The sequence below is a fragment of the Pelophylax lessonae genome (genome assembly GCF_965119305.1).
Source record: "Pelophylax lessonae genome assembly, chromosome: 1".
Lineage (NCBI taxonomy): Eukaryota > Metazoa > Chordata > Amphibia > Anura > Ranidae > Pelophylax > Pelophylax lessonae.
Genome location: NC_138768.1, coordinates 275,144,105 through 275,167,747, shown reverse-complemented (window position 1 = coordinate 275,167,747; position 23,643 = coordinate 275,144,105). Strand labels below are relative to the sequence as shown.

The 23,643-nt window shown below is 41.9% G+C and overlaps 1 protein-coding gene across 1 annotated transcript in view; it reads left to right on the top strand.

The window, feature by feature from the left end:
* LIMK2 (LIM domain kinase 2) overlaps window positions 1-23,643 on the top strand; it is a 50,756-nt gene that overhangs the window by 17,592 nt on the left and 9,521 nt on the right. Inside the window, exons 6-13 of the mRNA XM_082243521.1 lie at window positions 145-308; window positions 1,096-1,267; window positions 1,809-1,895; window positions 17,008-17,136; window positions 17,269-17,325; window positions 20,510-20,575; window positions 20,746-20,920; window positions 21,029-21,084. Coding sequence (XP_082099647.1) covers window positions 145-308; window positions 1,096-1,267; window positions 1,809-1,895; window positions 17,008-17,136; window positions 17,269-17,325; window positions 20,510-20,575; window positions 20,746-20,920; window positions 21,029-21,084 — 906 coding nt within the window. The remainder of the gene's footprint in view (window positions 1-144; window positions 309-1,095; window positions 1,268-1,808; window positions 1,896-17,007; window positions 17,137-17,268; window positions 17,326-20,509; window positions 20,576-20,745; window positions 20,921-21,028; window positions 21,085-23,643) is intronic.

The following is a 23,643-nucleotide window of genomic DNA, read 5'->3' as shown; positions in this document are numbered from 1 at the left end:
TCAGGAGTTGCATTGTTTTTTGTCCAGAATGGGGGTACCTATCCTGGTTAGATGTTGTTGGCATGAAGGCTCAATTTATGTGTGTGATTTTTGGTAATTTGCCATCTCCTCCTTTATAATCCCCCTCCTACACCCTTCCTTCAGGCTGATAAACTGCTTTCCTGCTCAGCTCGGACCCTGCAGCTTCTGGTAGAGCACAACCCCCCACTGGTTTCCCCAGTGACTTGCGCTCCCCCTAAATCTCCTTCTCGTCACCCTCGTGATGCAAGGGGCCTCAGTGAAAACAACACCAAGCGGTGCTCCATCCGGTCAGATTACACTCACTGTTCAATTGTTTTTACTTCATTTACACTTTCAAAACCACAAATTTTATTCTTGCATATGTTTCTACTAGCTCTAGTAAAATCTATTAACCCTTCCCTCTCTCTCTAGTAGGTAACCCTTCGGTGTTGTTAGTATCGGCACTCCTTGTGCTATAATATTGCCTGTACTCTTCTGGCTTACATCTGGTGATCCAAAGCTGGCCATACAAAGAACAAAACAGATAACCTGTATTGGCATGGTTGTGTAACACAACTACAGTTCTATGTGACATAGGGAGCCTCAAAAGACCAGCGCTAAGGAAATACCCTGAGGATTTAAATGTCAGCCATTTTCATGTTGATGGAGGAGGCCTATACAGTCATTGTGCTGCAACACCAGTGTGGACTGATGCAGAGATCAGCCACCCAACCGGCTGCCTTTTACTGTACAAAAAACACTCAAATGTGTTGTGTAGGGGCAAGTTCACCTAGCATGTGTGAACAGTGGATATGCATGTGAAAAAGGGATACCCTGAGGGCCTGATCATTCTCATGCAGGTGATCTTGGCTCATTTTGTAAGGCCAGCTTAAATCGCCCTTATTGTTTTGGTGTATAATCGTGCCTACAATACCTCTTGGCATCGTTTCATCTAGAAATTCACTATTTGTGGTTTTCCTTGTTTTTTTTTTTGTCTTTCTGTGTCAGTAGTTTTTGATTTGTATCTCATCCAGCCACACAAACCTTTATCTTTTTGTCATCTGACGTGTCCATGACTTTTCACTCCACGTACAGACGCAGCAACAGTAACACCCGTTCTCCAGGGCCGTGTTCCCCGAAAGACCCTCGCTCCGTATACCGCTCTGAATCCCTGCGCTGCACAGGGGCAACTCAGCAGATCTTCCGGCCATGTGAATTGCTACATGGTGAAGAACTGGGAAAAGGATTTTTTGGAAGAGCCATTAAGGTGGGTTGTTTCTAGATTTTTCTTTTTTTTTTTTTTTTTTCTTTTAATGCGATTGTAAACTCTGCTTTTAATCTTGTACCTACAGGTAAGCCTATAATAAGGCTTTCCAGTAGGTACAGTAAATAGCTCCTAAACATGCATTGTTTCGGAGAAATATACACGTGTCAAAGGCGATGACGTTGCCGTGCATGCGCACTGTGTTCTCAATAGACGGCGTGCCGTGGCTGTGACTCCTGTGCTCATGCGTGGAATTGATGCCAGCGTGGCTTCGCCATTAAAACAGCTGGAGCCCGCTAACCTGGAAGAAAGGCTGGGTTAAGATGGCTTCCTTGTCAGTGGTGACAGCGCGCCACTGGAGGGATCAGTTTTTTTTTTTTTTTAGGCAAGTCTGTCATAATGTGCTAGTATGTGGTACATACTAACACATTATTACATGAGACTGCAGGGGACCAGTTTGTTTGTTTTTTAAATGCAGTTTACTACTGCTTTAATACAGATTTATTCTCTAAAACGCCATACAAAAAATCATTTTTGCTTACAGGTCACACACAGAGCCACTGGGAAAGTGATGGTTATGAAAGAACTTATACAGTTTGATGAACAAACTCAGAAAACGTTCTTGACAGAGGTAAATTTAGTATATTTACTTTTATTTTATTTTCTTCAATTTCATTTTATGTGTCTGGTAGCACTGCTGAAATTTTACTGTTCTGAACGAATCCTGCTTTGTATTTTACTTGGCCTAAACTGACCCTAAGCTTACATTTTTTATAAAATAAATGAAATATGTCTAAATATAAGTAGAATGTACCTTCTATCTCTCTTTTTATTCCTTTCATTTCTCAAAGGCAAGCTTTTTTCTGCTATTGTCAGGACTTCCTGTTCTAGGGTGGCTATGTTGGATCTCCATGCCCCCCTTTTTGTATGTGAACAGTCACCCTTTTTCAGTTCGTCTTGAGATGGATAACACATCTCTGTGCAGACGCATTCATTTTTTATGGGAATTGTTGAATGCTTAGAGTGGATCATATAACCAGAAATAACTGCTCCTTCTACTAGCTGTGCGGTGCATCAGTGGAGGGTAGGGAGTGTGCACAGGACAATAAAGAAGCCTGAAAACAGGGGTAACATATTTCTAAAAGAGAAGTATGGGTTTAAAAAAAAAAAACATTTATACTTGCCAAAGTGAATGCAGCATGAATCCAATGCTGCATCTGTTCCCCGTAGCTTCTAAGACTGAGAACTGAGTGATCAAAGACCGCTAATTGCTCAGTTTTCAGTCTTCAGAAAGAAAAAAAACGATGACGGTCAGTCAATAGCTCTCTGCACTGCTCTTCCAGCGCAGACTGGAGCACTGGGCTTTGCAGGGGTTGGGAGCAGCTGGCTTAGTCTCCAGTGGCTTGCTGAGCCAGCTGCTGGTCCAGGCATTGAACTAGAGCCTGGACCAGCTGAGTGAGGTCAGTCAACAGGGTCACAGGAGTACAGAACGAACTGCATTACTGTAATCCCCAGAAGAAGAAAAACCATAATAGTTTTGGGTATGCTTCTTTTAAAAGCAAGCCGTGGTGTACTTATTATTTTAGAGCAATTGATGGAGTTTAGTGTAATTTTAAGCTTGCTAAGCTGGAAGCAGGAGATGTCTGCACATACCTTTTTTTAGGTATCTGTAGAAGTGCCCAAGGGTGTCCCACATTGAGGGACTAATAGATGCAGATGGAGAACGACCAATGCGCCAATATCTGAAACAAATGTCTATCTGCATAACTTAATGCACCAGGATTTTGATGCTCCCAGCATGCTTATAAAGATATCAGATGGTATGAACAAACCTATAGGTGCATAAACAGGGTGTATCCACTAGGTGAAAAAACACTTAAAAGCTTCACCATAGATGACACACTAGCAGCGCTAAAAAAACATATACCATCACATAGGGTGTGCACCACCACATATATGTCTATATGTAGAAGAAATAAATATATATGTATATATAAAACTCTATGGTGGGTAAAATCAAGTTCATGCACTAAGTCCAAATAGAAGGTGACACTCCAAACGATGCAGATCCTCAGTCGTTGTGTATTTAAAACACCAAATAGGAAGGAACCTCCACCTCACTGCCGTGCACACCCTATGGTAATAAACTCACCGAAAGGGTAATCAATGCAAGCCAAATGATGCCGTCATCCACTGGGAGCCAATGAATCATCCGGTCCCCTCTAGACACTGGATAAAGGATAGACTGCACTGCAAATGCCCCAAAAGTGCTTCCAAAGCCTTATGACCACTGGGTAGGATACTCTCCTCACATTGGACCAATCAACATATCGTAGTGCATGAAAAGTAATGAGGTCACATAGCGTGATACTGTATAACTTCAGCTTTATTTCCCCAAATAAACAAACCCCTCAAGTGATGCACTTACATAAATCATAAACATGAAAGCGTAGAATGGAAGGTAAAACCTGTGTCCTGCAGCCGTTCCCCGCTCTTACAGCTCGCCGCTCGGTACCCAGCTGGCCGAACTTCCGGGTCTGGCGTCAGACTTGGGTAACCTTAGTAACCGCGTGATCACGCTCTGACTTCAACAGAGGGCATGGACGCGCGGCACGGTCACTACTATTTAACTACTGAGGAGTGGGCGGTGTTCATTGTTAAACAGCTGACGCGAATATATCTCAATCCACGTACTTCCGCCCATACCTCATCTATCTCCATATGAGTTTTACTTCTGCCCTGACTAGGCATCACCTCCGTCACTTATCCAATCTGATACGCCCTTCCCCGTCCAATTCCTCAGACTACAAGGGTATTCAGACATCAGATCATCGGAGGATCATACACCAACAGATCCTTATTGTCTATATTCACTGTATCGATCCCCGATCTCAGTGATAACTGCCAGAGGCGGATAAATAAAGTGCAATGGCATAATATACAATTAAAAATGATTGAAATTCTTAAAATACAAGTACCTAAAATAGATATTCATTCAATATTCCACTTCTTAGTACAAGATATTAAAATCTCAATAAAACATACACAAATAAATAACATTAAATGGCAGCAATGTATAAAAGCATGATATAGTAACACAGATCACCTAAAAAACTCCGTCCACATAAAAACTATTAAAAAGAATCAATAATTGCTAATAAAACAATTAATATCGAGATCTATGTTTAACCCTTTTGGATGTAAAGAATTAGTAAGGAAGATCCAATGTGTTTCACGTTAGATAAATCTCTAACCCTATTGGATCCCCTCCACACAGGATCTACATGCTCAATACCCCAAAATTTCAAGTTGGTAGGATCCTGATTGTGATGATGTTTAAAATAAAGTGATACGTTACGCAGCTGTCTGATCTATTATCCGACACAGATACATATGCGGAATTAAAGGGAGACCCCACTTCTGAATATCGGAGGATATTAAAGAATCTAGTATCTTACGGGTATGATCAGAGAGTGCTCTCTGAAAAAGAAAAGAGGTATCTTATGCCTAGTTTCAATCGGATCCCTACGATCTACACGTTACCCAAAATTCATAAAGATGCTCTGAATCCCCCCGCCAGACCTATAGTGAATGGGATTAATTCAGTCACGTCTAGATTGGGTGAATATCTGGACTTCTTTCTGCAAAAAAGTGTGGTTGATTTAAGGTCTTATTTGAAAGATACTAAAGATTTTCTGTGTGCCTTGAAAGATGTCCAGATATCCCCAAACAAAGACGTATTTTTGGTGACGGCTGATGTATCCTCCTTGTACACGGTGATTCAATATGAGGATGCCCTACTAGCCTTAAATTGGGTATTCAGTAGGAGAATCGACCTCCCGGACCCCCAAAAGAGGTTTCTCAGACACGCCTTGGAATTTTGTTTGGCACATAATTATTTTTGGTTTAATGGCATGTTCTATAGTCAGAAACGAGGCGTGGCTATCGGAGCCAAGTTTGCCCCTAGCCTCGCCAACCTATTTATGGGGGAATGGGAGGATCGGTTCATTTATGCCCCACGTAAGAGTGAGTTGAAAATGTACAGGAGGTACATAGACGAACTATTTTTTGTAAGGGAGGGCCCTGAAAATACGTTGAAGGATTTTGCGGACTCATTGAATTCCAATGTCAACAACCTTAAATTGGAATTCAATTGGAGTCGCGAATCTATACATTATCTGGATGTGGAGGTGATGTTGCGGAACGGGGCATTGGAGACAAAAGTGTATTTCAAACCCACGGATCGCAATGGCTACCTCCCTATTCAGAGTGGTCATCATCATCGTTGGTTGCAAAATATCCCTAAGGGGCAACTCCTGCGGGTGAGGAGAAATTGCACCACGGATACAGACTTCAGGACCCAATCTTTGGTTATTAGACAGCGCTTTCTGGAAAAGGGGTATGATGGTCATGTATTGGATAGAGATATATCTGAAGTGGCCACACGCTCACAAGAAGCGTGTTTGGTAGAACATAGGCGGGCACCAGTCCATAAACATGAGTGGATTTTTTTGACTCAGTATAACTCCCAATACAAGGAGATTGAGGAAATTATCAAAAAACATTGGAGTGTCCTTTGTTTGGATAAAATCCTATGTAATGATCTACCATCAGTACCTTCTTTTATTTACAGGAGAGCACCCACTTTTGGGGACCAAATAGTACGTAAAGTTTTAGATCCACCAACCAAACCCATTATGTTCTGGGATAATAGAACAGGTTTTTATGCATGTCGGCGATGCAAGTCTTGTAAACAGGTGCGTACTCATTTGCGAGGACATACTTAATTTTATTCCTCGGCGAATGGTGAACATTTTGATATCAAGGATTTGATCACTTGCCATACGACTCATGTCGTATATGGTATGGAATGTCCTTGTGGGCTCATCTATATAGGTAGGACCAAAAGTGCCCTTGCGATCAGAATATCTGAGCACATTGCAAACATCAGGAAAGGGTTCAAAGATCATAATGTATAACTTCATTTTAAACATCATCACAATCGGGATCCTACCAACTTGAAATTTTGGGGTATTGAGCGTGTAGATCCTGTGTGGAGGGGATCCAATAGGGTTAGAGATTTATCTAAACGTGAAACACATTGGATCTTCCTTACGAATTCTTTACATCCAAAAGGGTTAAACATAGACCTCAATATTAATTGTTTTATTAGCAATTATTGTTTCTTTTTAGTAGTTTTTATGTGGATGGAGTTTTTTAGGTGATCTGTGTTACTATATCATGCTTTTATACATTGCTGCCATTTAATGTTATTTATTTGTGTATGTTTTATACATTATATATATTAATAGTAGGGCTGCCACGACTCGTCGACGTAGTCGACTACAAAAATTCGTCGACGTGCGTGAAAGGCGTCGACGCGTCACGCGTGACGTCACACGCCCCCTGCTCGCATTGCCGGCCGGCCGCTGCATTGATTGGGGCCGCTGCAGGCTGCACTGCCCCGCCCCCGGCCCCCGCTGCGCTCCAGTCCAGAGTGTCCGGCTCTTCTACGTCAGCCGCTATGTGCGGCATTACATCCCGGAGGCGAGCGACGCTCTGCACACTGAGGCAGTGATGTGGTGCAATGCTCTGCTGGTGCAAAAGTTAGTAAAATGCCCCTTCTTTTCTTTTTTTTTTTTTTTTTTTTTTTACTTACTGAAATGAAACATTGTCATAACTTGTGACATAATTAAAGCTTAGCCATATTTTTACAAAATGCAGAAAGATTGCCACAAAACCTAAAAATGTCTTCAGTATGAACTGTCATTCTTCTATATTTCTTCTGAGTGTGTCAAATGGTGGTACAGCCACAAACTAGACATGCTGTATACAACAGCATATTCATACAATGTCATGTAGCATTTTACACATGCTTGGCGAAGCCCCTCTACTACAGCTATAGCAGTCATGCAGAAGTGACATTTTCTAGGTGCTTGATGGTGCCGCTCCACTAAATGTACTGCAGCTCTGTGTAGATGGCACTTCATTTGTGCTTGATAGTGCCTCTCTACTACAATTATAGAAGCCCTGTGTAGGTGACATTTAAAAAGTGCTTTGGTTACACGTTACATCTACAGCAGCCTTGCGTAGGTGACATTTTACAGAGGCTGGACAGTGCATCTTCACTACAACTACAGCATCCCTGTGTTGAAGACATTTGAGGTGCTCAACAGTGCCTCTCCACTTCATCTACAGCAACCCTGTGTAGTAAAAATCTGGGTCAGGAAGGTCCAGTAATTTGTTCTATTACAGACCGCCTTGGTTAGCCAGCAGGTTCCATTTAAGGGCTTACTGAGGGGTCTGTACTGGGAGGGGGGGCTTACTGAGGGGTCTGTACTGGGAGGGGGGGCTTACTGAGGGGTCTGTACTGGGAGGGGGGGCTTACTGAGGGGTCTGTACTGGGAAGGGACTTACTGAGGGGTCTGTACTGGGAGGGGGGCTTACTGAGGGGTCTGTACTGGGAAGGGACTTACTGAGGGGTCTGTACTGGGAGGGGGGCTTACTGAGTGGTCTGTATTAATTACAGGATTAATTAGCTAATCAAAAAAACACTCAATTAAGCAAAAAAAATAAAATAAAAATAAACGTTAGATTAGTTGACTAATCGTAAAAATAATCGATAGATTAGTCGACAGACAAATTAATCATTAGTTGCAGCCCTAATTAATAGGTGTGCTTCTAAATCCTTAGGACCCCTAGGGGTGTACTAGCCTCTCACCTCAAACTGTAAAGGGATGCGCCTTTTATTTATATGGCTCTCCTTTTCCAATCCCTCTTTTCACCCACTTCACAGACGGGGGGATGGTGATAGCCTATCCTCTGGATCGGGGTAAATATTCTCTGGATGTGCCACGAATCTCAAAGAAAAGTGCTTATATAGTGTAGTATTTCTATAAAAACATTTATTGAAAGAAAATATATATTGCACTCACATAAAACGAAGGTTTAAAAGCATATAAACGAGTACAGCTTTGCTGCGGACTGTCTCTCCGCTTCCAACGTCACTTCTGGTATACTGCCCTACGCGTTACGCCACTTCCGGTCACGTGGCTTCTTCAGGGGATCCCCCTGAACCTTTTGGTCTCGCCTCTGCTCCTCGGGTCTTCACAAAAGTGTTAGCCCCGGTGCTAGCATTGTTACTGCAATCCCCCATTGGCGTAACGGGCTACTTGGAAGACCTTTTGCGAGCGGAGTCCCCTACTGCTCTGGTGGAAAACCTGGAAATCACCATACGAACTCTGAGGGAGTTTGGCTGGATTCTGGATTTTCAGAAGTCTGCTCTGGTTCCATCTACAAAGCTGGACTATCTTTGTCTGACTCTGGACTCGGCCTTAACCAGAGTGCTCCTTCCTCTGAACAAACCCCAAAAATTGCAGGCTGCGCTTCATCTCCTGTTGTCCGGCAGATGGTCATCCCCCTGGATTTGCATGTGGGCGGTGGGCGCTGGGCTGTGTCTACCTTCGAGGCGGTTCCATTTGCACAGTTCCATACGACGTCCCTGCAAAGGGAGATTTTGGCCAAATGGGAAAAGACTCCGCAGTCTCTGGACAATCAGATCCAGCTGAGCCGGGGAACAAGGGAGTCCTTGATATGGTGGGCTGGGAAGGCGTCCTCTGCAAAAATTCTGTTCATAAGAATCTGGACACTGGAAGAGTCCAGACTACCGATCAATGTCTTGGAACTCCGAACAATCAAGACTGTGCCTAGACCATTGGACGGATCGTCTTCAGGAATGTCCAGTGCGCATTCAATCGGACAAGGCCTTGGCCGTGGCTCATGTCAATCACCAAGGGGGCACAAAAAGTGTCCTGGCGGCTCTGGAGGTAGCCGGAATTCTAAGGTGGGCAGAATGGTTCACTCCAGCCCTCTTCGCCGTATACATTCCTGGTGTGGAAAACTGTCAGGCGGATTACCTCAGTCAGCAAGGGGAGTGGTTCCTTCATCCGGAGATGTTTCATCAGTTGTGTCTCCAGTGGAGCATCCTAGAGGTTAATCTGTTGGCGTCTCGGCTCAACAGAAAGGTGCAGAGGTTTGTGGATTGGTCATGGGATCCTCTGGCGGATGCCACAGACGTGCTGGAGGCCCTGTGGGGTCAGTATTGCCTGATTTTAACGCCTTCCTTTCTCTCAAGCTTCTGCCACAACTTCTAAGTAGGATGGAGGCAGAAGGCATTCTGGTCATCTTAGTGGCTCCGGACTGTCCTCGACGGGCTTGATAGCCGATCTGGTGCGGCTGGTCACCGATGTTCCTTGGAAGCTTCCTCTCAGGAAGGATCTGCTGTTCCAAGGACCAATCTTCCATCCTGCTTTATAGTTGCTGGCTTTGACGGCTTGGCTGTTGAACGCCAGGTGCTGATGTTTATCTGATGTTTATCTGATTCAGTGATTCCAACGCTGTTAAAAGATAGGAAATCTACTTCTAGGAAGATCTACCATCGTACGTGGAAGACGTACATTGCGTGGTGTGAGTCTCTTGCGGTGGCTTGGATCTTGACCTTCCTTCAACTGGGGGTTGAACAGAAATTGGCCTTAAGTACCATCAAGGGCCAGGTGTTGGCTTTGGCAATCTTCTTCCTTCTTCCCTGGTGCGTACCTTTCTTCAGGGTGTCTGACATTTGGTTCCTCCAGTGCGGTCTCCGTTGTCGCCTTGGGACCTCAATTTGGTGCTTTCGGTCCTCCTGGAGCCTCCCTTTCAGAATCTTTGGGAGATTCTCTTGCTTACGCTGTCACAAAAGGTGGCCATTACCTCTGCGTACAGGGTGTAGGAACTGGCGGCGTTATCCTGTCGTTCACCCTACTTGGTGATTCACAGAGATAAGGTGGTTCATCGCCCCGTCCATCGTTCCTCCCAAAGGTTTTCTCTGGTTTTCATTTATTTGAATCAAGACATTGTGTTGACTGACTCCCCTGTGTCCCAGTTCGAAACATCCAAATGATATTGCCTTACATGCCTTGGATGTGGTCCATGCAATTAGGGGTGTACCTGGCAGCTAGGGAGTCTTTTTGGAAGTCAGACTCACTATTTATGTTCGCGGATGGGCCTCGGAAAGGGTTGTCCGCTTCCTCTGCGACCATTTCCAGATGGATCAGACAGATGGTAAATTCAGGTCTTTTCCATCGAGAGTCAGGTTCCTCCTTTCCCTGTCACGGTGCACTCTACTCTGGCACTTAATGCCTTCTGGGCCTTCTGTCATCAGGCGTCAGTGACGCAGGTTTGCAAGGCAGCTACCTGGTTATCGTGCACACTTTCAAAAAGTTCTATAACGGGGATGTGTTGGCATCTGCGGATGCTTCTTTTGGCCGCAAGGTTTTGCAGGCTGCTGTTTAGAAAACTTGATCCTGTTTTAAGGTGTATTGTTTTTTTCAGGTGGGCTCCAGTTGTCTTGGTTGAGCTCCTGTTGCCTGGTTGGCTACTGTTTAGCCTGAGGAATCTTTTTGCTGTTCCCACCCCTCATGTTTAACCACTTAAGCCCCGGAGGATTTGGCTGCTAAAAGACCAGGGGGTTTTTTGCGATTTTTTTTTTTTTTTTTTTACTGCGTGACTTTAACGGACAATTGCGCGGTCGTGCGACATTGTACCTAAACGAATTTGACGTCCTTTTTTTCCCACAAACAGAGCTTTCTTTTGCTGGTATTTGATCACCTGTGCGATTTTTTGATCATGCGCTATAAACAAAAAAAGAGCGTAAATTTTGCAAAAATAACAATATTTTTCACATTTTTTTTTATATGAAATTCCCCAAAAAAAAATGTAAAAATCTAAATTTTTTAACATTTTCGGCCAATTTGTTTTATGCTACATATGTTTGGTAAAAAAAATCGTAAAAAGCGTATTTTGATTGGTTTGCGCAAAAGTTATCGCATAAGCCGCTCCACCTTTCTCCCTTCACCGGAGCGATCGTAGTGTGACCGGCGGACATCGGGTCCGCCGGTCACACGCACTGACTTGTCAGTGAACGAGCCGCGGCGGGCGCGCGCCCGCCCGCAATTGGCTCTCAAGTCAGTGACAGGCGAGTGACGTACCCATACGTCACTCTGCCTGGCCGGGGCTGACCACCGCAGTATATAGTCGTGCGGCGGTCGGCAACCGGTTAACACTGCTTTGGGACGTCCCAATGGTTATGAAGATCAGGAGCTGTGGCTGTCAATGAACGAAAGAGAAAATGGGATTTTTGACTAACCGTAACATACATTTCTCTGATGATCATTGATGGGCACAGCACCTACCCCTCTGTGGAGTTGTAATTCTTCTCACACTGCTTGTAACAAAACTGAGTACCTATAACAGGGAGAGGAGGTATAACCCCTAGGACTGCCCATAGTCGTAGCCAGATTATTTTTCCACCTAGTGTCCTACTCCTGTAGGGGGTAGTATAACCCAATGGTTTTGAAGATCAGAAATGGATTTTACGGTAAGTCAAAAATCCAATTTTTAGAACAGGAAAAATGACTGTAAGGGGATGCCACTGAATGATTACTTAAAGTATAACTAATGGCACAGCTTTTATTTTTTTTAGTTTGAAGTGGGAGGGATTAGAACACCTGTCAGCTTTTAATTAAGTTGTATTCCGATTAGAGAGATTGTTCCTCTCTATCTGGCCTGTTTGTTTACTGTTCTCACAGAGAGTGAAAGTAAAGGAAAACCTCAAAATTTTGGGTGGTCAAAGAGGGAGAGGGAGAGGGAATCTTGTGGACACAGTTCTGGTGACATACAGGGATTCTCTCACTGTGGAGGGATTTCCTCTCACTTTTTGTTTTGGCTATGGGACAGGATGTGAAGAAAATTATCCCAATGGAATACAGATGGCAAAAACAACTGCCAGGAGTTCTAACCCTTGCTTAAGCCTCATACACCCAATGAGAATATCAGATGAATGATTGTCCATTTTATTTTTATTTTTTTTTGCATGCTAGTCTATCAAAAATGAAAAGATTACTCAACTTAGGAAAGTTTTCGATTAACAGAATACAACTTCGGAAGTTTCAGAGCATGCATGGTCTTGCTCTTCCTTTTTTGGAAGAAACTGTACTGAATAATTGAAAATCAAAAAAACTAAAATTTTCGTGTTTGTCCCTTTTTGAATTTCATATGGACTGTCCTGTTTGGCTCTCAAAAGCTGTGTACGAACAATCTGATTATCGTACGATCGATTCGAAAGCGGTATTTTTCGTCTGATTTTCTGATTGTGTATACTAGGCTTTAGTCTATCCAAAAAAGGTAAAAAAAGAATTACCTTTTAGTTCTGGGGGTTCTTTGAACTGTCTTGAGTTCTTAAAGGTAAACCCTGCAATAATAACTCAAGTGTGCCTTCATTAAAAATACTATAACATTTCCCTTTAAATGGCAGTTACTTTGAACAGCGTGTTCCCAAGGCTTTTAGATAAAGCAACTGTAAATATTACTTTATTCTGTTGTCACAATCTTTTTATTTGATTACCCTTGATAAGCGGTTATGCCATTGACCTGCTTGAGCATACAAGGTGCAAGGGCTTGTTGACACCATGTCCATTGAGCTGCCTTTATTATGTACACCACAGCAAATATACGGTGTGAACAGCGGCAACCCTACTTTAAGGGAGATATTTTGTTTTCCCTGGAGATATGATTTAAACCTTTGGAGTAATGCTATCATCACTTGAGTCTTCTTGAGCTTCTGTAGTGGCTGTGCCACCTCTCTTGTGACAATTGGGGTAGATTTAGACCTGCGTCTAAAGCCAGGTACACATGGGCCGAATGCCGGGAGACATCAGCTGGTTGAAAAAATAAAACGTCAAACATTCGGCCCATGTGTATGTTGGTTTGTCTGACAGAGGTCAGCCGCTCGGCTGGCTTCTGTCGGACGTGCATGCTGGAAAACTGGCAGTCAACCAACTCCCGATCAGGGATCTCCACCAATGACAGATTGGCAATTCTGGCGGGGGGCATTGCCCCTGTCAGAAAACAACAGCTCAGCGGGGGAGATCACGGCACTAATGTTGGATCATTAGTGCAGCGTCTTCAACCAAGACTGACAGTATTGGGTACCAGGCTTAAATCTCTCTTGCCTCTGAAACCTGATCTATGTTCAGATCGAGCTGCAGAGGCTACTGGAAGGTGGTGAAGAAGCAATGGGACAACTCCTCATCTCCAAGGACTGTGAAATGTGTTTTTTTTTTTTTTTCTTACAGGGCTAAATAGATTTAGGGTTGCAAAGAAGCAATGTGACTTCTTGTCACCCTGTTTTTAACCCAATTTTTGTTGGCAAGTGAGCTGCAACAGTGTGCATTGCACGCAGTTTCGGGGCGTTTGACTTTACTGTGTAGTGTTTGTCAGGCTTACCACCTGCTGAGCGCTAAAAGTTGGGTCAACTTCGTTGGAGGCCCAAAACTAAACATCACAGCCGGGCCATGTAAACATCCCTGTCTGCTGCCTATTGCAGCTTAAGGGGGGGCATTTGGTGAGCAGCAAAAAAGGCAGCTCAACTGCACATTTTTGAAACCCCCCCCCCCCCCCCCAACTGCAAATCTAAATGAGGTCTCATTTCTATGAACAGACTTAATGCAAAACAAACATAGGTGGCGAACAGTATACTTTAATGATTGTGTGCCATTTTATCTGCCATTTCTGCATTAAATTGAGATAAACGAATGCAATGTGATCCGATGCAGGCAAACGCACTGTGTTTGCAACCTGCGTGTCAGATGACATTAACTTTGACACCTGCAGCAGAATGTACTGTATTTTGAACGTGGTGCCTGAAACGTGCAAAGAGCTTGGGTTTCCTGCACCTTGTTCTGGTGTGAACTGGCCCTTACAGCAAACCGTTTTTTCCTTTTGGAATATAATGAAACATTTGCTTTTGGGTTTAATAATGCTCTAATTTTTCTATAATGGACTACAAATTGCTCCCCTTGTGTTATGGAAATGAGAAGGTGAGGTTTTTTTTGTTTGTTTGTTTTGTTGGGTTTTTTTGTTTTTTCTTTTGTATTTATAAGAAAACGAGGCAGGGCTGACAACACTGTTTAATAATTAAAGAAGAATGTCACCCAAAAGGGGAGGTTCCACTTGTTTGCCTCCCCCTCCCCCTGGATTTGACAGGTCCCCCCTTCTTCCTCTGCAGCCTTCTGGGCACACTTGTATAAAGTACTCTAAACCCATACTTGAGTAAAAGTACAAGTGCTCTATCAAAAAGTGACTTGAGTAGAAATGGAAGTGCTCTATCAAAAAGTGACTTGAGTAGAAGTACTAAAGTATTCAACATTTTTTGTACTTAAGTATTGCAAGTAGTTTTTTTTTTTAATTTTGCTACTCAAGTACTGAAAGTAAAAGTCCAAGTACTGTTATGTAGTTTTTAAAGAAAGAAGTCAAAAGTTTGAACATCATATTGTTTTTTATTATTTCAAATAATTAACCTAAAGGACCATCACAATTCCTTTGGCTGTGCACATGTCATTATACACATTTTTTTGAACTTCATGAAACCTGCCATCTACTGTTCTGGCAGTGGTAATTTTTATAATTGTAACGAGTAACTATGCAGCACAAAAAAAAAAAATATCGTAGTAGAAGTATTGAAATCATCGAAAAAATGTAGTGAAGTAAAAGTGGAAGTAGGGGAAAAAAATTCTACTCCAGGAAAGTACAGATACCGCCTTTCGGTACTTAAGTACAGTAGTGAAGTAGTTCTACTTAGTTACTATACATCTCTGCTTCTGGGACACATCACAGATTCCAGAAGACTGCAGGACCATTTGTAAAGCACAGCACGGCTCAAATTTCCTTAAATGAGGTGTCGGCCCCTGAATCAGATTGAAGAATCGGCTTGGGTGAGGATAGCGCTGGACCTTTGATCCCTGTCCTTATGTTAAAACTCAGCAGCTACAGTATTTGAGGGGAGACTGGAGCTTCTCTTTAGGTTTTTATTGTGCTAGTTGTGCGCTTCACTTCTGTTCCCTTTTATTTTACTGCAATTAGCTCCTGCCACCCAGTGGCCCTCTTATTTATTAAAAGTTCCCTTATTGGCCAACAGGAACACAGAACACCTCTCCCACTTATTTTACAGAACAGGCGTTGGGCGGGTGGGTGGAGCTTAGTATTTTGTGTAATCGGAGCCTAAAGTTGCTCTATCCTAAAAAGAGTCAGTGCTGTCATTGCAGACCAGCTCCTAAGAATGTTAGATGCCTGGCTGTGTTTGACTTCAATATGTTCCATTCACTGTCCGGGAACAAGCAAGCTGGAAATAAGTGTCCGAAAAGTATGAGAACTACTTCTCTCTATTTTAGGTGATTAACTCAGACTAGTTTGAAGTCAAAGTATCAAAATGACGACCAGGGAACTGGCATTCTCAATGAAGACTTCGGTAATGGCAACTACTAATAATCTCTTATGACCGTGTGTCCTATTTTAAGGCCTTAAAGCGGTTGTAAACCCTAAAACATAAAAAAAAAAAAAAAAAAAACCTGCAAGACAAAGGCATAATGAGCTAGTATGCATCGCATACTAGCCCATTAAGTGTAACTTACCTTAGAACGAAGCCCCGACACGGACCCCCGGACATCGCTGCGGGCGCTGCCATGATCCCTCGCCGTCTCTTCCGGGTTCGGCGGCTCCGGCGCGGTGATTGGCCAGAAGCTACGGCGCGATGATTGGCCGGAGCCGCGATGACGTCACTCCCGCGCATGCGCGCGGGAGTGATTTTTCCGGCAAGCTCCCGGCAAGTTAATTGAAGGTCCCCCCGGACCTTCAGAGCGCATGCGCCGCTCGCGCGAGCGGCTGCATGCACTGTAAATATCTCCTAAACCGTGCCGGTTTAGGAGATATTATTTGTACCTGCAGGTAAGCCTTATTATAGGCTTACCTGTAGGTTAAAGTGCCAAAAAGCGGGATACTACCGCTTTAAGTTGAAGGTAATTGAAAAAAGGAGTTATAAGCAGGAACTTTTTACATTCTGGATAGCTAGAATGGAGGAGGAGTTTACTTTAAAGGAAAAATACGTATTTTCTTTTCTTTTTTTTTTTTTTTTCTTTTTTGTAACTGTAACATGATTTCTATGAAACCATTTTACAATGACACTGTTAAAAATTGCCTTTCTATTTCAGTCTTCACCCAGCAATTTTTTTTTAAACTGCAAGAAAATTCAGATTTCTTCTCCTTGGAAACATTCAAGTAGTGCTTTGCAGATAAAACTTTCAAGAATTTCTGTCTCTTTGCTCTTGTAATGTACTCCCTACGCACACAGAGCTTGAGCTCAGCTTACCGCCATTTCCAGCATGGCACTGCGTTTTATCTGGGGTAATAGAGAGAGATATAGATATATATATATATATATATATATATATATATATATATATATATATATATATTTCCAGCAATGCACTGCATTTTATCTGGGGATATATATATATATATATATATATATATATATATATATATATATATATATATATATATATATATATATATATATGTGGCAGACTGCTGCACTCTTAAAAGCATTGGTGTCTCTAATTAAAAAATGTGAATCTTACCATGTGATTATACTAACCAGACCCTCACACTTATTTGTTTGCAGAACAAAGCAGGTAAGGATTTGCAGTTAAGTTTTGAGAAACTTCTTGAAACTTGTAGAATTTTACTTTTTTTCCCTCAAAAACGGTTGTTTGACCCCTAAATTGAGATATACACATTTCAAAATCTGCACATAATAAAATAATTGCACCATGCAAGTCACTGAATTTGCATTGTGTTTGTTTTATTAAAAGGTCAAGGTCATGCGTTCTCTGGATCATCCCAACGTGCTGCGCTTTATTGGAGTTCTGTATAAGGATCGAAGATTAAACCTGCTTACTGAATACATAGAATGTGGAACCCTTAAGGACTTCCTTAGAGGGGTGAGACATGGAGCAGTCATATGATTGCATTAAGGGCGGTCATAATCTGAGTGGAGGGATTTGCTATAAAAATATATCAATGGTACAACTTTGACAAGTTTCTATTTTTGCCTTTTGTCCTATCTTTTGTAGGAAACATGCCCTTGGCAACAAAAGGTTTCATTTTCTAAGGACATTGCATGTGGAATGGTAAGTTGAAAATGGAATATATGTCGTTTTTTGTATAAATGTTATCAACAGTGCTTCAGTTCACTTGGCAAATTGCATTGGAGTTGTATAGGAAGAGGCAAGACACCTGAGGGAACAGGTTAAAGCTGGCCATACATTATACATATATATATATATATATATATATATATATATATATATATTTTTTTTTTTTTTTAATTCAATTTTATTTCAACTGTGTAGTGCAAGGGCCTGACTGATTGCTGCATACAAATTAAAAGTGTTTAGGCTTGACCTCATATTATATGGTTTTAGTAAATCTAAAGGAAAATTATACAAGAAAATTGTATAATGTATGGCCAGCCTAAGTCATTCCTTTTTTTTTTTTCTTCTGTATAGAAGACAATATGTATACGTGGTCATGGGGGAAGGGAAAAAAATGATTATTGATAGTGTGTAATGTGAAACAAGTTATTAAAAAAAAAAAAAAAAAATCATTCGCTTCTGAGCATTGTCCTTGAGGATGTAGTACCACCAGCATTCAAATTACTGCTGGTACGTCTACTATTTCTTGCTCATAAGCTGGCTATCTACAGGTCTTTCTACCAATTTTACAGTGGCTCGATACGGTTAATGACATTTTGGAAGAGAAAAGCTGACATCTCAACAGGGGTTGCCCAAAGGCTTTTAAAAAAAAATGGTCCCCTTGGTTATCATCCCTTTCATTGAGCTTCTTCGCTCTCTCTTGCTCGCTCTTTCTCTCTCTCAATTCTTATTTGACATGTTTACCGATTGTAGGTGTCTTTTTATGTCCAGTGAGAAAAAATTATGTTTTTGTGTTTTTCCAATCACCTTTATACCCTAAAGTTCATGATATATGCATTGCAGTTAAGTGCCTTCTATACTGTATACTATTTCATCCAGGTCTATTCTTGATGATAATTAATTGTTTCTGATTTATGTAAGGAACATCTTGTTTGCTTACCAATAAGTTCTACAAAAAAAAACTACTGGATTAAAAAAAAAAAAAGCATACACACAGCTTTCAAACTGGCTGCAAGTGGAGACTGCATACTTGACTTAAATGATGCTTTGTGTTTCTCTTACATCCCTGTCTTTCCAGTGTGCCATTGGTATTGCAGTTGACACCTGGCATTGCGTGTAGAATACCTCCCGATAGGGCTGCTGTATCCTTCCTCATTTCCCAGTACCTAAAGCGTTAGGAAATGGAAGGTGGGATTGCAGCTTTGGCACTATGGGGGGCTATTTCCTAAAACTGGAACATATAAAATCTGGTGCAACTGCATAGAAACCAATCAGCTTCCAGGTTTTATTGCTGAAGCTTGGTTGAACACGCTGAATTTAGAAGCTGATTGGCTACCATGCACAGCTGCACCAGTTTTTGGTAAATCTCCCCCTATTTGACCCCCTATGTGACCAAGATGTATAACAACAATGACCATGTTACATGTTTCAGAACTTCAGCTTTTCTTCATTGTGGCCCCTTTCAATCAATAAGTGCTGGTATAGTCTTGTCTCAGAATGATGGATAGCACCATTCCCTCCATAGGGGTGGTTATATTTATACAATGTGTATTTATTAAATGCAATGCTACAGAATCAAATTAAAGTATATGTGAACCCTCACCTTATAAAACCTATTCAGTTTAAAATAAAAAGGAATTAAAAGGCAATGCATGTGTGTAAATAAATAAAAATAAAGCTATATATATATATATATATATACAGTATTTGTGTATGTATGTGTGTGTGTGTGTGTATATATATATATATATATATATATATATATATATATATATATATATATATAATAATCTCCGCTGCACAAGAGAGCTGAGGGTGGAGATTGCAGGGGGGTGTGTCAGAAGGCAGAGAAGCAGCAGTACGCTGATCTTCCCATAAAATGGCTATCCAGGGGGGCGTGTGTCAGCACAAGTTTAACTATTGGTGGATAGAAATTAGCTCAGGCCTGTTTCAGGTCCTAGTCCCAAACCCACCTGCCTGATCCCGCCAGGAAGCCGACACTACACACCACCAGTCACAGGCAGTAACACATTTCCTGGTCGCGTTGCTGCACAGACCAGGAAATGTCTTACTGCCTGTGATTAGCGGTGTGCAGTGTCTGCTTCCTGGCGGGATCGGGCAGGTGGGTTGGGACTGGCATCCAGGACACGCCTGAGCCCATCTCTATTGGTTGACACGCAGGCTGTTCTTACAGCACAGCCAGAAAACTGACCATGCTGAGAAGGATGTGCTTTCATGCCTAGCATGGTCAGTTTGAAATAGGAAAGCAGGGTGACTGGCAGGATCACCATGTATTTCACACAAAGGAATCAATTCAAAGAGAACAGGATACTTTTTGTACCATTGACTAGATAGCTTAAAAGAGAAAGGCACTAAAAATAGCTAGAGATCAAGTATTAATTAATAAATTAAACCTAACTATACCCTCTTTTGCTTGCCTTAGATCAGTAAGTGGCCCATCTTGGGAGATGCACCACTCTCTAATCTGACTCAGCAGGGACTCGCAGTGCTTTCAATGTTTGGCTTTTCTTTATAAGCTGTGCATGCGCAGTGCCAAATGACCCTGCTATCTTAGTGGTTCGTAGTGCTGTCCTTGCCAATGTGGGCCACCATTGATTTCAGTAAAAGGTTGTATATGTCGGAGCATAAGGGCAGTTCAGTATACTTGCCGCCTACTTAGGGGTTAAACAGGTATTACTTTTATTAAAAAAATTTTTTTTTGCTGGAACTCACAAACTTCCTTCATACTGAAACCCTTCTGCATAGAGTAGGACCTAGCTGTCAGACTGACAGCCGAGCGAGTTCATACAGTACTCTGTATTCTCACTGCAGGCAATATCTATGATGAGAATGTGGATGTATTGTCACTTAGTGAGCAAGCTGCATGCAATTTACATTTATGTGCTAGGCTTTCTACTTTGCAAACTCAACATCTTTTGCAGAATCTACACTAAAAATCTATTTTGTCCCGTCAAAAAAAAATAAATAAATAAATAAAAAGCAGCTACTGAAATATTAAAACCATTTATTATGCACCAACTGTTTCAAAACAAAAAATGAAAATCACTGTAGTTTTCCTTATTAAGGCTTTTTTTTCTAAAGTATTCTAATATTTTTTAACTAGTAGCTTTAATTGTTTTTTTTTTTTTTTTTTTTTCAGGCATATCTTCACTCCATGAGCATAATACATAGAGATCTCAACTCCCACAACTGTCTGATCAAAATGGTATTACTTTTGCTATCACAATGCTCATTCACTGCATTCCCTACCTGATTGTATTCCTCTTCCTCCCACAACATTCTTGTGCTATAGATCTTGGATTTCCTGTACTTGCCCACATGACTTTCTCTGCTCTTACAAACCAGCTTTTCTCAGCTAGCTGTCTTTTACTGTAGGATGGAACTGTAGTGGTTGCTGACTTTGGATTGTCCAGACTCGTTTTAGAAGAAAAACCCAAACCCCCACCAGACCGACCTCCCACAAAAAAGAGAACTCTTCGTAAAACAGACCGTAAGAAGCGTTACACAGTGGTTGGCAACCCATACTGGATGGCACCAGAAATGTTAAATGGTAATATTCTAATATCGAGGGGGTTTGAGTAGGATTATTACTCTACTCAATAAGTGGGGCTGATTAAAAGGCTAAATGTACAGCTAATACTCTGTTTTTTCATTACAGGTAAAATATATGATGAGAAAGTGGATGTATTTTCATTTGGAATTGTGCTGTGTGAGGTAAGTAGACCCCTAAAAGAGCTGGTATTCCTTTCAAGTTTTGGTATCCAACGCAACACATCATTTTTTTTTTTATTACCACTTGGCGCCAGCGCTTTAGCCAACACACGGCTACAGTGCGGGCCTAAAATACCAGGAGGGCGTCCATGGATATCCTGTTCTGGCGCTGCCCGCCCGCCCCTTATGATCGCAGAATCTTTGGGACTTGGCTGATCACAAATCAGGGTAAAGGGCTGTCAGTCAATGACACCTTATCACAGAAGTAAACAGAAGCTGGTTATCGACCTTTAGCTGGCTTCTGTTACAGGGACATCGGTCCCCTCAGTGCCAACCAGTGCTGCTAATCAGTGCCCACCGGTACTACTAATCAGTGCCATCTATCAGTGCCCATCAGTACTGCTAATCAGTGCCTCATCATCAGTATCACTTATCAGTGCCGCCTGATCAGTGCCCATGAGTGCACATCAGTGAAGGAGAAAAATGACCTGTTTGCAAAATTTTGTAACAAACTATAAAAAACGTTTTTTGTTTTTTTTTTTTGTCCTTTTTTTTTTGTTTAGCGAAAAATAAAAAACACAGTGGTAAATATAAACCACCAAAAGAAAACTCTATTTGTGTGATGAAAATGTCCTATGGGTACAGTGTTGCATGACCGCGCAATTGTCATTCAAAGTGTGACAGCTCTAAAAGCTGAAAATTGGCCTGGGCAGGAAGGAAGTATAAGTGCCCAGTAAGCAAGTGGTTAAAGCAAAACTCTACACAATTGGCTAATTACAAACTTTAAACTACATATATATCAAGTGTCCTACCCTCCAAGGGATTTGTAATTCTCTTCAGTTAAGGCCCGTACACACGTACCGATTGTAGGCCGTAAAGATTCGGCCGACGACCAATCGGCCGATTGTAGGCTTGTTAGTATGATGCTTCCGACAGCGCACTTTCGGCCGAAAATAATCTGTCGTGCAAGCATTAAAATTTTTGTTGGCCAACACCAGAACGGCCGATTGTTCGCCAGTCAGTACAGAATTCGGCCGACAGACAGCAGATTTGCAAGACTGGGCATGCTCAGAAAAGAAAAAAGACCAGGAAAGTTAACCATCACATGACATCACTTCTGCAGTCGGCTGTTGTTGGCCGACAAAATTCGTGTGCAGTCTTTTGCAGTTTTCAACAGACAGGACAGCCCTGGACAAAAGACAGCCGATCGTTCGGCCGACGATCGGTACGTGTGTACGGGGCTTTAGTATTGTCATTCAGGAACACCTGCCGGACAGCAGGACCATGTCCTGGGCATTTCTGCAAACTACACTGTGCTGAGAAATAAAGCCTGTCTAGAACCTGCCCTACTCTGTTTGGACAATGAAGGAGCAGCAGGGCGCTGATAATATCCTCACTCTACTCTTTTCTCCTGTGAGGAAGCCCAATGGTAAATTGGCAGCACTCTGCAATGCAGTAGAAGCTTATGCCTAGTACATACGGCCTGGAAGACATCAGCCGGTTCAATAAAAACTGTCCGACATTTTGCCCATGTGTATGTCAGGTGGTCTGACAAAAGCCGGCCAAACATATTGGAAAACCAACAGCCGACCAGCTCCTGATCAGCGCTCTCAGCCAATTGCTAAGAGCACTGACCAGAGTGTTGAACACAACAGCTTAGCAGGGGAGATTGCTGTACTAATGTCAGACTGTTAGTACAGAAAATCTGACTGGAGCTGTCAGTTTTTTGGGGGTTTGAACGGAAAAAACTATTAGTGTGTACCAGGCTTTATTATCTTACAGTACTTGCCTGTCCTGCCGAGTGCTGCTAGACAAAGGCTTGTAGGTGGCTGAAAACCAGGCGTTTGGCCACTTTTTCAAGCTGTGTGTAAAATGCATTAAAAGATGTATAATGAATCATCAACTGGAATAAATTGGGTTTTTTTTTTTTGTTTTTTTTTTTTGTTTTTTTTTGTATTTACCTGCTTTAACAACCAAAACATTCCCAAAAAAGTTTTGTAGAATTTTCACTTTCACATTGGAAATTCCCTCTCTGTACTTAGGGTTTCCCCTGTCGTTGTAATCTTTTTTCTGTATGTCCCAAAACCACAGAACTGTGTACAATGACCTCTTTAAAAAGTGGAGTTGTATTAAAGTAGAAAGAACAATGAATTACATATGTGCAGTATGTAATTCTGCCCATGGAAGCTGTCGGCTGTAAAATTCAGATTTTTATAACAATAATAAAATTTAAAAAAAGCTAAAAACTGTTGTAGAATTTTACTAGAAGCGATGTAATGGGCACCTATACAATGAATAAGAAATTAAACTTTTCCAGTACAGTGAATAAAAAATTAAACTTTCTCTTTTGTTCATCGACGGACACAGCGCTCCATAAATCATAACTAGTGGGTTATTTTACCTCCTCTAGGAGTAGGCAGAACAAAAAACACCTGGTTATGTCCATGGGCTGTCCCCAGCTGGTATATAACCTCCCCTCTCTGCTCTAGGTAATCGGTTTTAATCTGTCTAGTCAGGAATAAGGACCTAGGCTCCCGGCTGGGATCTCTGGCCCTAGCAACT